Genomic DNA, 15,885 nt, shown 5'->3' with positions numbered 1-15,885 from the left:
CTACACTGACCACTACACTGACCAACCTGATTCCTATCCTGACCACACCACTACACTGTCCACTAAACTCCACTACACAGCCCACCCCACCACACTGCCCACCCCACTACACTGTCCACTAAACAGCCCACCCCACCCCACTACACTGTACAGTACACTACACTACACTGTCCACCACACTACACTGTCCACTAAACTCCACTACACTACACTACACTGCCCACTAACAGCCCACCCCACTACACTGTCCTCTAAATTCCACTACACTACACTGCCCATCCCACTACACTACTCACTAAACTCCACTACACAGCCCACCCCACCACACTGTCCACTAAACAGCCCACCCCACCCCACTACACTGTACAGTACACTACACTGCCCACCACACTACACTGTCCACTACACTACACTACACTGCCCACTAAACTCCACTACACTACACTGCCCACTAACAGCCCACCCCACTACACTGTCCACTAAATTCCACTACACTACACTGCCCATCCCACTACACTACCCACTAAACTCCACTACACTGTCCACTAAACTACACTGCACTGCACTGCCCACCCCACCACACTACACTGCCCACTAAACTACACTGCACTGCCCACCCCACCCCACCCCACCACACTACACTGCCCACTAAACTCTACTACACTGCCCACCCCACTACACTGCCCACTAAATTCCACTTCCCACCCCACTACACTGCCCACTAAACTCCACTACACTGCCCACCTCACTAACACTACACTGCCCACCCCACTAACACTACACTGCCCACCCCACTAACACTACACTGCCCACCCCACTACACTGCCCACCCCGCTACACTACACTGCCCACCCCATTAACACTACACTGCCCACCCCTCTACAATGCCCACCCCACTACACTATAATGCCCACCCCACTAACACTACACTGCCCACCCCTCTACAATGCCCACCCCACTACACTACAATGCCCACCCCACTACACTGCCCACCCCACTAACACTACAATGCCCACCCCACTAACACTACACTGCCCACCCCACTAACACTACACTGCCCACCCCACTAACACTACAATGCCCACCCCACTAACACTACACTGCCCACCCCACTAACACTACACTGCCCACCCCACTAACACTACACTGCCCACCCCTCTACAGTGCCCACCCCACTACACTACAATGCCCACCCCACTACACTGCTCACCCCACTAACACTACAATGCCCACCCCACTAAAACTACACTGCCCACCCCACTAACACTACACTGCCCACCCCACTAACACTACACTGCCCACCCCACTACACTACAATGCCCACCCCACTAACACTACACTGCCCACCCCACTAACACTACACTGCCCACCCCACTAACACTACACTGCCCACCCCACTACACTACAATGCCCACCCCACTAACACTACACTGCCCACCCCACTAACACTACACTGCCCACCCCACTAACACTACACTGCCCACCCCACTAACACTACACTACAATGCCCACCCCACTAACACTACACTGCCCACCCCACTAACACTACACTGCCCACCCCACTACACTACAATGCCCACCCCACTAACACTACACTGCCCACCCCACTAACAATACACTGCCCACCCCACTAACACTACACTGCCCACCCCACTAACACTACACTGCCCACCCCACTACACTACAATGCCCACCCCACTAACACTACACTTCCCACCCCACTAACAATACACTGCCCACCCCACTAACACTACACTGCCCACCCCACTAACACTACACTGCCCACCCCACTACACTACACTGCCCACCCCAATAACACTACACTGCCCACCCCACTACACTACAATGCCCACCCCACTAACACTACACTGCCCACCCCACTAACACTACACTGCCCACCCCACTAACACTACACTGCCCACCCCACTAACACTACACTACACTGCCCACCCCACTAACACTACACTGCCCACCCCACTACACTACAATGCCCACCCCACTAACACTACACTGCCCACCCCACTAACACTACACTGCCCACCCCACTAACACTACACTGCCCACCCCACTACACTACAATGCCCACCCCACTAACACTACACTGCCCACCCCACTAACAATACACTGCCCACCCCACTAACACTACACTGCCCACCCCACTAACACTACACTGCCCACCCCACTACACTACACTGCCCACCCCAATAACACTACACTCCCCCCCCCCTTACACTACAATGCCCACCCCACTAACACTACACTGCCCACCCCACTAACACTACACTGTCAGGCATGCTGCAAGTTTGCTCGCTGGCTGAAATGAATGCCTGGATGTAGCGTGGCTCTCCCTAACTGCTCGCTGGCTGGCGGCTGCTCCGTCCCTCCTCTGAGACGACTCACCTGCTTTTTTTCATTGATCAGTCTGCCACAATGCCGATTACCAGATGACGTCCCAGTTCCAGATCCGGCGCGGTCAGATGGAGAGGAGGAGGAGACGATGGCGGCGGCACAAATAAGGAGGCGGAACGGGACTCCAGGAACAGCCTTCGCACATGCACCGCCCAGGCCTGCCGCAGCATATGACCCCATTCGCCCAATCACAGGGCACCATCTATTAAACATGGCCGCTGGATCGCAGGGGACACAGTAAATAGTAATTTGGAGAATTGAAGCAAAGTGACACACAATTGTGCGGGATTTCGCCCCCCCAGGGCCATTTTTAAGGCAGGGCAAAAGGGGCATCTGCCCTGGGCCCTGTCATTGTTGTGGGGCCCAAAGCAGCTGCCTCATACTTGCCAACTATCCTGGTTTAAATTCCCTTGTCCCTTGAGGTTTTAGTCCTGTGCTGTGTCCCAATATCTCAGTGTGAAGTGCTGCTACTAATGCTGCCCAGCTCTGCCCTATTGTTGTGTACAGATGACTCACCTGCAGACCCTGTGTTTACATGTAAATTACCGGCATTCATATGTAAGTAGTGGTGCCATTCATATGTAAATAGCAGCGGCCAGCGGCATTGATATGTCTATCATGCCCCCCTGAGGTCATATCCCCATAATCTCTAGCAACCAATCAACAAGCAGAAATCATGTGCTGTAACCTCGCAACTAATCAGTGAGCCGTAATGTGTGCTGTAACCTTTAGCAACCAGTCAGTGAGCGGTAATGATACACTGTAACCTCTGGCAACCAATCACAATAGCTGTCTGATCTGATTCAGTAAAATGATTTTGAGTCTAGCTGCTATTTATTGTATGTCTCAGAGCAGGTGGAGAGCGAAACTGCATGAGGGGGCCCCAAGAAAAGTTTTGCCCAGGGTCCAATCAATATTAAAGATGGCCTTGCCCCCCCAAATGTTGCTCCCGGGGCAACGGCCCTCCCTGCCCCCCCCACGCTACGCCACTGCACTTACCGTAACTAAGAGCATGGTAGGGTTGACTGTTTTTATGTTAAAATACTGACCTGCAGATGGGAAAGTTTGAAGATGACAGGGGAACTCAGATTTTTACTGTTAGGGTTTGTGATGGTTCCAGTCACCAACTGTGAGTTGATCACTGTCTTGCCATTCCATTCAGGAACTTGCGGAGTGAATAATATACTTTCATTAAACCTTTTGTAGGTAAGAAATACAGCACCACCTGGATACAAAAAGAAATTATATTTCTGAGATATAAATGAAATATATAACACAGTTCAGAACCATAGCTGCTGCCGTCTTGCTTTTGTACAGAATCCACATTTTGTAATGCAGTCACTCTGACATACACTATATTGTGAAAAGTATTGGAATGCCTGCCTGTCTGTAGGGTTCAATATTGAGTTGGCCCACCCTTTGCAGCTATAACAGCTTCAACTCTTCTGGTAATGCTGTCCACAAGGTTTAGGAGTGTGTCTATGGAAATGTTTGACCATTCTTCCAGAAGCACATTTGTGAGGTCAGGCACTAATGTTGGACGAGAAGACCTGGCTCGCAGTCTCCGCTCTAATTTATCCCAAAGGTGTTCTATTGGGTAGAGGTCAGGATTCTCTGTAGGCCAATCAAGTTCCTCCACCTCAAACTCGCTCATCCATTTCTTTATGGACCTTACTTTGTGCACTGGTGTGCAGTCATGTTGGAACAGGAAGGGGCCATCCCCAAACTGTTCCCACAGAGTTGGGAGCAGGAAATTGTCCAAAATGTCTTGGTATGCTGACACCTTAAGAGTTCCATTCACAGAAACACCACAAGTTGGATCTTCATGGTCCGACTTGTGGTGTAACTTCTATTCAAATCAATGGGCTCTCAGAGGGAACCATTGATTTTGAATAGAGGCAAAGAAACGCGGCTAAAAGCTAGCGTGGCTAAACGTGCAATAAGGCCAATGCAAAAAGCTACTAAAAGCATGTTTTCACAGCCGCTTTTTCCTGGCATTGGTAGTGGCTTTGCAGCTCGTTTTTTCTAACGCCCTGTGTGCATGAGGCCTAAGCTTTTCCTTTTTTTGCTCTATAAGCTGATTCCACAGAGTTATTACTTTTAGTATCATTTGACCCTCCTTTTTAGATTGTAAGCTCCCATGAGCAGGGTCCTCTGAACCCTCTAGAATTGAATTGTATTATAATTGTACCAAACTGTAACAAACTGATGACGCTATATAAATCCTGTATAACAATAATGATCCTGAAATATAATTTAAAAAACACAATATTTTCTCTTTATATGACCCACTTGATTCATACTATACTGTATGTACATACAAATATATTTTTTAATTGTATTTTAAGTGCCTGGCAAAAAACAAAACAATTAAATATTAATAGCTACTGAGGCATTCCATTTTTATATTACCTTTGACCCCGGGCACCAGACTGCAGGGCACCTCCATATTGTTGTCAGCTGAGACCAAGGTGAAGGACTGGACACCAGCACTGCAGATGTCATGGGAAGGAGTCATAGTAATGTCTGAGGGGAAAATGGCATTATGGAAACAAGTTCTTACAGTTTGAATATACAGCTTTGCCATAAAGAAAGTACATGGATTCAGCCTAATAGCATCTGAATATTTCTCAACATTTCTTTTATACTAAGTGAATTTATTACATGTACGGGGGTCTGTTGCCCTTTACTATCTGTATTTGTAAATAGCTTTTGCTTGTAATTACCACAGAGTTTGTTGGTTACAGACAGGTACTTCCTGTCCCTACTAGTTGGGTCAGAAACCCAGATTGGAAGACTGTGATGTTATATAAAGGGGAATTTCCAAGCAGTAAACACCAAACTGAACCTAATGACCTTACACAAACACAGGAGCTGCTGTTTCTGATGTATTTCACCTAGACCAGAAGCAGAGACTATTAGGTAAGTATTCCTATGTTTTAATGTTTTAATAGTTTAAAGTGTTACTAAACCCAGGAGCCGGCATTCACTATATCTAGTCTCCCACAGTACACAGAACATGGAGATGCAATAATGCCCCTGTACAAATCATTAGTAAGACCTCATCTAAAATATGCAGGTCAATTTTGGGCACCAGTTCTCAAAAATGATATTGGGGAACTGGAGAAAATGCAGAGAAGGGCAACCAAACTGATAAGAGGCATGGATGAGCTCAGCTATGAGGAAAGATTAGAGGAACTGAATGTATTCCCTCTTGAGAAGAGGAGATTAAGGGGGAATGTGATCAACATGTACAAATACATAAGGGTTTATACAGTGAACTTGGTGTTGCGTTATTCACTTTAAGGTCATCATAGAGGACAAGGCGGCACTCTTTACGTCTGGAGAAAAAAAGATTTCATCTCCAAATACGGAAAGGTTTCTTCACAGTAAGAGCTGTGAAAATGTGGAATAGACTTCCTCCAGAGGTGGTTCAGGCCTGGATTCTTCCCTAAATGTACATAATATAACTGGGTACTAACAGTTAAAGTTGATCCAGGGAAAACCTGATTGCCTCTCGGGGGGATCACAAAATAATTTTTCCCCATCTGTAGCAAATTGGATCATGCTTTGCTGGAGTTTTTTGCCTTCCTCTGGATCAACTGTGGGTGAAGGATTGTGTATATGGGATTGTATTATTTATATTTTTTGGTTGAACTAGATGGACTTGTGTCTTTTTTCACCCTGACTAACTATGTAACTATGTAATAATGTCAGTAAATATAAATTGCTAAATACCTTTTCTCATCAGCAGTTAAAGCAGTCTTGTGACTTCTATCAGTGTCTGGTTTAAACTTGTAGGAGGAATTTTCATACTACACTGGCCATCCTATCAGGATGCAGGGCCCCTGACCCTCTGTCTGGACAGTACTGATTGGCCCTGCACTGATCACATGCACTCTCCCACGTAAAAAAAGAAGACTGACTCCACTAACTCTGTCTTATCCAGATATGTTTTGGGGACAATGCAAGAAGGGGAGGATATGTGCATACAGGATCAAACCGCCTTTTTACTGCAGAGGATTAACCACATGCTCTCCCCCGAAACGCGTCAGCCATTGCCGTATCGACCTGATGTCTGGTCCCGGTTTCTTTCTGATGTCTGTTACTGCGTACCTGCAGTTAATGTTCATGCCTGTTATTCATGCTCGTTTGTGAGTATTCATTTGCTATTTTACCTTTTTTTAATAAACGCTATCAGTGGTAATGCACTAGGTCGGTGCGCCCTCTCTTCCCCCTTTTTTTTTTTCATTTGTAGCACTGATCACTGTATTAGTGTCACTGGTCCCCAAAAAGAGTCAAAAGTATCAATTAGTGTCCGAATGTCCGCCGCCATTACTAGTAAAATAAATAAATAAAAATATCCCATAGTTTGTAGACGCTATAACTTTTGTGCAAAGCAATCAATATATACTTGTTGGGATTTTTATATGTAGCAGAATACATATTGACCTACATTTTTGAAGAAATTTGATTTTTTTCAACTTTTTTATTTGATAGGTTTTATACCAGAAAGTAAAAAATATATAGATTTTTCAAAATTGTCTGTCTTTTTTTGTTTATAGTGCAAAAAAAAACAAAAAACGCAGAGGTGATCAAATACCACCAAAAGAAAGCTCTACTTGTGGGAATATAAATTGTATTTGGGTGCAGAGTCGCATGACCACTCAATAGTCAGTTAAAGTACCGTACCGCAAAAAATGGCCTGGTCATGAAAGGGGTTAAACCTTCTGGGGGTCAAGTGGTTAATGTCATATGCTGTTTGCAGTAGTTCTTCTGCTCCTAATTACTTTGTTTAGATTAACGATTCATTTTCCAGGAAGGGAATCCCCTCTGTTCTCAGAGGCCCTGTCCTGGGTGGAGGTCCTGCCAACTTTATTATTAATCCCACTTTTCTACTTTGTGAGGGTTCTGGTTCTCTTATTTATTTACAGGTTTATAGTACTAACCTGTTTGGGGAGGGCCATTTGTCATAATTGCCCTCCTTCAAAAGAGGGCTACACATGTGAAGCAAGATCACAACGTTCAGATTTAAAACAATGGAGTATATTTATTAAAAATCAATCAGCTACAGTTACTGTACATGTAAATACATTAATGAGAGCTGTTTTACTTGCCAAATGATATGCATCTCTGTCTATCCAGCCCTACAATTTACACAGCCCCATCACAAAGCACAGCCAGGTGGATAGAATGACTTTCTCTGGTACAGTTAAGGAATACAGTCGTGTCCTATTCCCATCCCAGCCTGCTGACTCAGCAGTCAAAGCACAGTAGCAGACAGATGAAATCAGCCTTAAAGCGGAGTTCCACCCAAAAATGGAACTTCCACTTTAAGGGAAGGTGACTCCCTGACATGCCACATTTGGCATGTTTTTTTTTTTGGGGGGGTGGATACCCTCTTTTTAGAGGGTCCCAGCTCCCATTTCCTCTCGGCTCACCGTGGCACCGGAAGGGAGATCCCCCTTCCCTCTTGGTAATCACCTGGGACACATCACAGGTCCCAGATGATTGCCTAGCCAGTCACAGCACGCCGCACGGCTCGCGCATGCGCAGTGCGTGCCCGGCTATGGAGCCACAGCAGGGCACTCACAGTGACAATGCCAGCGCCGCAGAGAGGAGGGGGAGACGAGCGGGGCTTTGCTCCCCCCGCATCGCTGTACCCTGGGTCAGGTAAGTGTCCGATTATTAAAAGTCAGCAACTGCAGTATTTGTAGCTGCTGACTTATTTTATTTATTTTGAATGGCAGAACTCCGCTTTAGGGATGAGGTTCTGTTTTGACGTTATCAAGAGTAAATCCCCAGGTTTCACTAATTTGAACTCTGATTTTTGGCCGGAATGGTCACAGGTTCGCCTCCACAAAGAGGGAACCACCAATAATGCAGTAAATGGTATTTTCCCTGGGCAGCTGAGTCATAAGAGCCAATAATTAGAAGAAATAGATAATCCAGTCTCTTCTATAAATGGGTGGATCACAGCAGTTGTAATATTAGTGTTTGTTGAAGCTGTTAGAGAGAGAGTTGACAATCCTGTGTAGAGAAGAGCTATTGTTTTCATTACAGGCAGTGCCAGGCTCCCCATGCCCTTTTATTTGCCAGCAGCTTGCTTATTAGCTCTACAAATGACAAGAATAAAATAACAAGATTCACCCCCATAGACATCAGATTTATCATCAGACTCATCCCTAGTCACCCTACTACTCACACCAGTGGTGTATTTAGGTTTTGTGCTGCCCTAGTGCACCCCCTAATTTAATTATGACCCACCCCTTTCCTTTCAAGGCCACACCCTTTCCTATTTAAGACCCGCCCTGTCATCTGTAAACCCTACCCCTTCCTCTTTAGGCTCTACCTTTTCCTCTCAGAGCTCCGCCTCTTCCTCTCTGTGGGTACCAAGTGCCTACTTGTATATTTTGTTGTTTTGTATACCATTTCAAATGCTGTATCTATTATTTTCAGTGCCCATCAGTACAGTCCCATCGGTGCAGCCTTATCAGTGCCCACCAGTGTCCATCAGTGCAGTCTCATTAGTGCAGCCTTATCAGTGCCCGTCAGTACAGTCCCATCAGTGCAGGCTTTTCAGTGCCCATCAGTACAGTCCCATCAGTGTGACCTTATCAGTGCAGCTTATTAGTGCCCATCAGGACAGTCCCATCAGTGCAGCCTTATCAGTGCAGCTTATCAGTGCCCATCAATACAGTCCCATCAGTGCAGCTTATCAGTGCCCATCAATACAGTCCCATCAGTGCAGCCTTATCAGTGCCCATCAATACAGTCCCATCAGTGCAGCCTATCAGTGCCCATCAATACAGTCCCATCAGTGCAGCTTATCAGTGCCCATCAGTACAGTCCCATCAGTGTGACCTTATCAGTGCAGCTTATTAGTGCCCATCAGTACAGTCCCATCAGTGCAGCCTTATCAGTGCAGCTTATCAGTGCCCATCAATACAGTCCCATCAGTGCAGCTTATCAGTGCCCATCAATATAGTCCCATCAGTGCAGCCTTATCAGTGGCCATCAATACAGTCCCATCAGTGCAGCCTATCAGTGCCCATCAATACAGTCCCATCAGTGGAGCTTATCAGTGCCCAGCAATACAGTCCCATCAGTGCAGCCTTATTAGTGCCCATAAATACAGTCCCATCAGTGCAGCCTTATAAGTGCAGCTTATCAGTGCCCATCAATACAGTTCCACCACTGCAGCTTATCAATGCCCATCAATACAGTCCCATCAGTGCAGCCTATCGAACAGAAAAAAAAGTGCCCAAGAGGTATAGGAATCGTACCTGGCTGTCCTGGTGGTTCCCCTCATCCTCCTCTCTCCAATCCTAAACACACAGAGCCCAGGCGGGAGCCAGGGGGAAGTTGCTATAGATGCCACAGAGGAGGATAGGCGGAGCCTCCATCAGTTGCTTTAAAGTGATTGTAAGGGTAATTTTTTTTTTTTAAATAACAAACATATCATACTTACCTCCACTGTGCAGCTTGTTTTGCACAGAGTGGCCTCGAACCTGCTCTCCTGGGGTCCCTCGGCGGCTCTCGCGGTTCCTCCCCACATCAGATAACCCCCTGGGAGAGGCGCTCTCCTGGGGGATTACCTTGCGGGCGCGCTCCCGAGTCCAGCATTCGGCATCCACAGAGGCCGAATGTAGGACTCGGCCCCGCCCCCCAGCGCTCGCGTCATTGGATTTGATTGACAGCAGCGGGAGCCAATGGCTGCGCTGCTATCAATCTATCCAATCAAGAGCCGGGAGCCCGTCGACTGAATGAAGGAGTTCAGGTAAGTAAAATGGGGGGCTAGGGGGCCGGTGACTGCCAGGTGTTTTTTCACCTTAATGTATAGGTGCCAGTCCCTGCCCTCCCTCCCCGGTCAAGTCACCACCAGAAAACGGCACCGCTACAGGCTATAGTAAGCTGCCCGCTGCCAGCTGGGGGCTGTAGCTGGGGACAGTTTGTGTACGGGAGCCAGGACTCGGGAGAAGGGGAGCTTTTTTCATGCGGGGATGCCCCCCAAAAAAGTGCCGCCCTAGGCCTGGGCCTTGGCCAAGAAACAGCACTGACTGCACCCCCAACCGCAACTTGCTTTGGCACCCCCATTCAAAACTGTTCGTAGCTCACTTCTGCACCCCGTACAAAACTCACCTCTGCACTCCCACCCATGCATCCCCCCCCACTCATCTGCAACTCACAACTGTACCCCCTGTCTGCAACTCATATCTGTACCCCATCTGCAACTCACATCTGTACCCCCTGTCTGCAACTTACATCTGCACACCCACACTCTCTGGCAACTCAAATTTGCACGCCCCCCCTTCCATGACCGCAGCTCACTTCATCACACTTCCCCCCTTTTACAGCTCACCTCTGCACCCCTGGCCACAACTCACCTTTGCAACTTTTTCTTCAGCTTATGTCTGCAACCCCCCAACAGCTAAGCTTTGCATCTCTTTAACTTAGCTCCCTATTTCTGCGCCTTTTTCCTGAACTCTATATCTCCTCACCTTTGCATAAGCCCCTCCAACCCCCTTCCTTCTGGCTTTACCCATGCAGTGTACAGCACTTGTAGCTGCACCTCTTTCCACTTGCCAGTGGCAGCTGCGGGATCATCAGGCACGGGGGTTGCCGTTCGGACACCTAAAGCTCAGCATGTAATGGCCCACCTCCTGTCCATGAACACACATCGTCAGGCAACTATCTCTCCATTGTTTTGTTGCAGGAGCTGGGCAATTCTGTGGAAGCCAGCGGGAGAGATGTGCTCCGGGCTGTCACTTGTAACCACAGAACTGAGGCGTCTGTGTTTACTAGTAACAGTAGACAGCGGTGAACACACCCGCGCTGAGCCTAGATGTCAAGGAGGAGGGTAGGCGGAGTTTCCGTCAGTTGCTTAGAGTGCGGCCAATCACCGGCCACTTATGGGGCTCCAGTCCCCCCCCTCCCCGGCCAAGTTACCACCAGAAAATGCCGCCAGCTGGGGGCTGTAACTGGGGACCGTTTGTGTGTGGGAGCCAGGACTCGGGAGAGAGGGGTTTTTTCGTGCGGGGATGCCAACCACCCGCAAAGTGCTGCCCTAGGTCTGGGCCTTGTTGGCCTAGGACAAGAAACAAGAGAGAGACCAAAAGTTTTGAGAATTACACAAATATTAATTTTCACAAAGTCTGCTGCTTCAGTGTTTTTAGATCTTTTTGTCAGATGTTACTATGGTATACTGAAATATCATTACAAGCATTTTGTACACACCAAAGGCTTTTTTTAACAATGACATTAAGTTTATGCAAAGAGTCAATATTTGCAGTGTTGAGCCTTCTTTTTTAAGACTTCTGCAATTCACCCTGGCATGCTGTCAATCAACTTCTGGGTCACATCCTGACTGATGGCAGCCCATTCTTGTATAATCAATGCTTGGAGTTTGTCAGAATTTGTGTGTTTTTTGTTCACCTGCCTCTTGAGGATTGACCACAAGTTCTCAGTGGGATTAGGGTATGGGGAGTTTCCTGGCCATGGACCCAAAATTTTAATGTCTTGTTCCCCAAGCCACTTAGTTATCACTTTTGCCTTATCCACCAAACTGTTCTTGGATGGTAGTTGATCTCGGAGGATGTTTTTATACCATTCTTTATTCATGGCTGCATTCTTAGGCAAAATTGTGAGTAAGTCCACTCCCTTGGCTGAGAAGCAACCCCACACATAAATGGTCTCAGGATGCTTTACTGTTGGAATGATACAGGACTGATGGTAGCACTCACATTTTCTTCTCCGGGCAAGGTTTTTCCTGGATGTCCCATACAATTGGAAAGGGGATACATCAGAGAAAATTACATTACCCAAGTCCTCAGCAATCCAATCCCTGTACCTTTTGTAGAATATCAGTCTTTCCCTGATGTTTTTCCTGGAGAGAAGTGGCTTCTTTGCTGCCCTTCTTGACACCAGGCCATCCTCCAAAAGTCTTCGGCTCACTGTGCATGCAGATGCACTCACACCTGCCTGCTGCCATTCCAGAGCACTGGTTGCTTCCCGATCCCACAGCTGAATCAACTGTAGGGGACAGTCCTGGCGCCTGGTGGACTTTCTTTGGAACCCTGAAGCCTTCTTCACAAATGCAGTTGAATTTTTTTTATGGGATTAAGTTCATCTTCATAGCAAAAAGAGGGACTTTGCAATGAATTTCCATTCATCTGATCACTCTTCATAACATTCTGGAGTATATGCAAATTGTCATAAAAAAACCTGAGGCAGCAGACTTTGTGATAATTAATATTTGTGTCATTCTCAAAACTTTTGGCCACAGCTGTACATTTGCAGCAAATCAGGCTTCTAATCTTTGTTTTAATACTTACCTCTCCCAGATATCTTCAGGCCAATCCCATGATGCATGGAGCCTCTTACCCCTCCCCCCTTAGGCCCCTTTCACACTGGGGTGGTTTGCAGGCGTTATTGCGCTAAAAATACCGCCCTAAACAGCCTCCGCTGTTTGTTCGGGCTTTCACACTGAAGCGGTGCGCTGGCAGGAGAAGAAAAAATCTCCTGCAAGCCGCATCTTTGGAGCGGTGAAGGAGCGATGTATTCACCGCTCCTAAACCGCTCCTGCCCATTGAAATCAATGGGACAGCGCGGCTATACCGCGGCAATACCGCGGTTATAGCCGCGCTATACGAGTGGTTTTAACCTTTTTCGGCCGCCAGCGGGGGGTTAAAACCGCACCGCTAGCAGCCGAATACCGCGGTAAAACAGCGCTAAAAATAGAGCTGTTTTACCGCCGACGCCCCCTACCGCCCCAGTGTGAAAGCAGCCTTAGTACCAGATGTTCCCCAATGATGTAGTGAGTGGCATTAACATCATGATGCCATTTGTGTTCTATGTATAATTTCACTATGACCACTGGGTGCTGTGGTGTTGCCCACTCATGGGGTGGATCCATGATGTCCTGAGGAGGAACTAATTATTTTGGGGGACAGTGCCAGAGAAGAGGTGCTTTTGTTTTGTTTGTTTTTTTAAACCAGCTGGGTTTAAAAAAAATCCAGCCCAGAGTTGGGTTATAAAAAGAGTAAAGACTCCTTTTGTTAAGCTGGCATAAGTACTACACATATTATATTATATATGATCACCTAGATCAGTGGTGTTGATTTTCTGAGTCCTTGGTGCCTGCAGAAAAGATGTCAGGTAAGTGTTTTCCACATTTTGTAGAAGCTCTGTAATGAATTGTCCATTCTGCACTTTGTTAGTGATGGTGCTGAAATTGGAGAGAGCCTGAGTGATCTCTTTGGTTATTTTCTTGAGTTCCTCATTTGCTGTCTGTGTTGAGAAAAATTTAGAAAGAAGGTGAGAGGAAGGAAAGAAAAGGGAAGGGGAAAGAAAAAAGGGAAGGGGAAAGGAAAGGCAAGGGAAAGGGAAAAAGGAAAGGAAAAGGGAAAAAGGAAAGAAAAAAGAAAGGGAAATGGAAATGGGAAAGGAAAGGCGAGGAAAGGGAAAGGATTATGACACTACAATTGAATGTAAACAAGACACATGCATGCCTGAGCAGATGTGAAGAATGAAGATACTGTAAAGCATCCACTCCTCCACCAGACGCCCACTTTCCATACTGGGTTTTCTTACCTGATCACTGATGTTATGTTGTTGACAAGATTCATTCAGAGATCTAATTGAGTGCTCAAGAACAGAGCAGAATGGATCCTGCAAAAAGAGAACTCAAAAGGGTTAAATTTAGAGACCAGAGAAAACTGCTAACCTTGTAGAGGCTGGCATGCAGAATATCTGTGGTTTTGGCATTACTTTGTCTTAATCTCTCCATACATAACATCTACTATGGCATCCTGAGACATACATCATTTTTAAGGATTGCACATTTTTGGATGGTATTCTGGCCCCTCTTGATAAAGTTGCATGGGCTAGAGAAAATATTACTGCCAGCAAACTTGCACTGAATAGCAGTTGAAATCCAGTGAGCTCACAATTTCCTGTTGTTGACTGACAACAGGAAGGCCACATGAGAGTGGCAACTCTACTTTGAATTCAGGAGCATCATTGGCACACCACCTCAGGAAGCTGCATCAGGTGGACTTCTCTGGCAATATTTTAAAATCTGCAATAATCTCTGCTGATCTTGCCAAGAAGGTTTTTGTACAGCCACTTGTAGGCAGGTGCAGGTTTTCCTCCATCAAGTAGCTGTAATTCAAGGTGGAGGAGGGTAGTAGACTGGTGTAAAGCCAGGTCTTCCATGTTTCCTTCTCTCTATGGGCACCAAGCAAGGGTTACATGAGAGGTTCCACCCTGGGGTGGGTTCTTGCCAGGCATTGAACGGGGTAATACTTTGCAGAGAGTGTGCTCACCAAAGACTGGGGACCAGGCAGGAGCTGTGGTCATGTGAACAGTCAAACATTAAAGCAGTCTCCCAACTCCATGATGGGCTACATGTGTGCAGAACTCGAGATGCAGAGTTCCTCCTTAGCTTCTTTGTTCCATGTTCTACACACTGCTCTGATGTATTTTTTGCATTAGGAAGAACAGGCTGAGCCACTGCCCACTTCACCAGTCAGCATAACTCTGTTACCTCACTCCTATTAACGGAATAGGGTCTCACTGAGCACATAGTGTGGACCCATAGCGTGAACCTTATACGTGCTTTCACTTAACTCTTTTCTTTCCGTACCAAGTGACCAGGCCTAGATCTCCATAATGCTAGTCCGCTTTTAGTGACTGACGGAGACAGACAGCTAGGGTGGGAATCCAAACACTGACCTCCTCGCTACCAGAGAACCTGCAACTTATCAGGGCCCATGCCATGACTGGTTGCTGTTTTCCTTGGAGTTACTCATGAACCTTTGCTGCAGCGAAGTTACACATATCCCTTATCGTGGTTGCAGACCCAAGTTCTTTAATAGTATGCCTAGACCTCACATGCACCCCTATAAATAACTTCAGACCAGGCTTGGAGCAGTAGAATTAAAGTCTACTGTAGACTTGGAAACACGTACAACATGTAATAACATTCCGTTCCTAGCTGAACCTAACTGCGGCTGCCCCAGGTTACCTGCACAGGTGACGTCTCTTAGAGGAAAGTCCAAACTTGGCAGTGCTCTAACAGAGAAGTCCATGTTCCAGGGTTCTTCCGACAAATCGGCAATCCAGAGCGGACCATAGATCCCAGCAAGTCTTTAGTGTAGATTTCTCATACGTTACCCAAGTGTTCCCCAGAGCCCCTTAGGATTCAGACCTCTTCCCTTTTATAGAACACGGGAGGGATGTTGGACCCCAACAAAACCTGTGAACCTACCGGGGACAGTTGGCTAAACCATTAACCCCCTTCCCCCTGACCCTGCTTATAGGTGGCACTGTGCCACTATACAAATGAAAAGGAGTCTTTAGAAGGAATTGTCCCCTCAGCGCCTCTGTCAGTGTCTCAGGTATTGGCTGTCTGATTGGACATTGCAAATTCTGGTGACCTTTGGCAGCTATCTTGGTGTGGGGCCTTATACATTT

The 15,885-nt window shown here is 46.9% G+C and overlaps 1 protein-coding gene across 1 annotated transcript in view; it reads right to left on the bottom strand.

Moving 5' to 3' along the window:
* The window catches only part of LOC141133221 (adhesion G protein-coupled receptor E3-like), a 348,306-nt gene that overhangs the window by 56,438 nt on the left and 275,983 nt on the right, over positions 1-15,885 (bottom strand). The window contains exons 11-14 of the mRNA XM_073622460.1: positions 14,002-14,079; positions 13,512-13,698; positions 4,822-4,935; positions 3,459-3,634 (exon numbers count right to left, since the gene is read on the bottom strand). Of these exons, the coding sequence (XP_073478561.1) occupies positions 3,459-3,634; positions 4,822-4,935; positions 13,512-13,698; positions 14,002-14,079 (555 nt within the window). The remainder of the gene's footprint in view (positions 1-3,458; positions 3,635-4,821; positions 4,936-13,511; positions 13,699-14,001; positions 14,080-15,885) is intronic.

Source organism: Aquarana catesbeiana, linkage group LG03, assembly GCF_042186555.1.
Source record: "Aquarana catesbeiana isolate 2022-GZ linkage group LG03, ASM4218655v1, whole genome shotgun sequence".
Lineage (NCBI taxonomy): Eukaryota > Metazoa > Chordata > Amphibia > Anura > Ranidae > Aquarana > Aquarana catesbeiana.
Note: the sequence above shows the minus strand (reverse complement) of the source record. Positions and strands in the feature narration are given on the sequence as shown.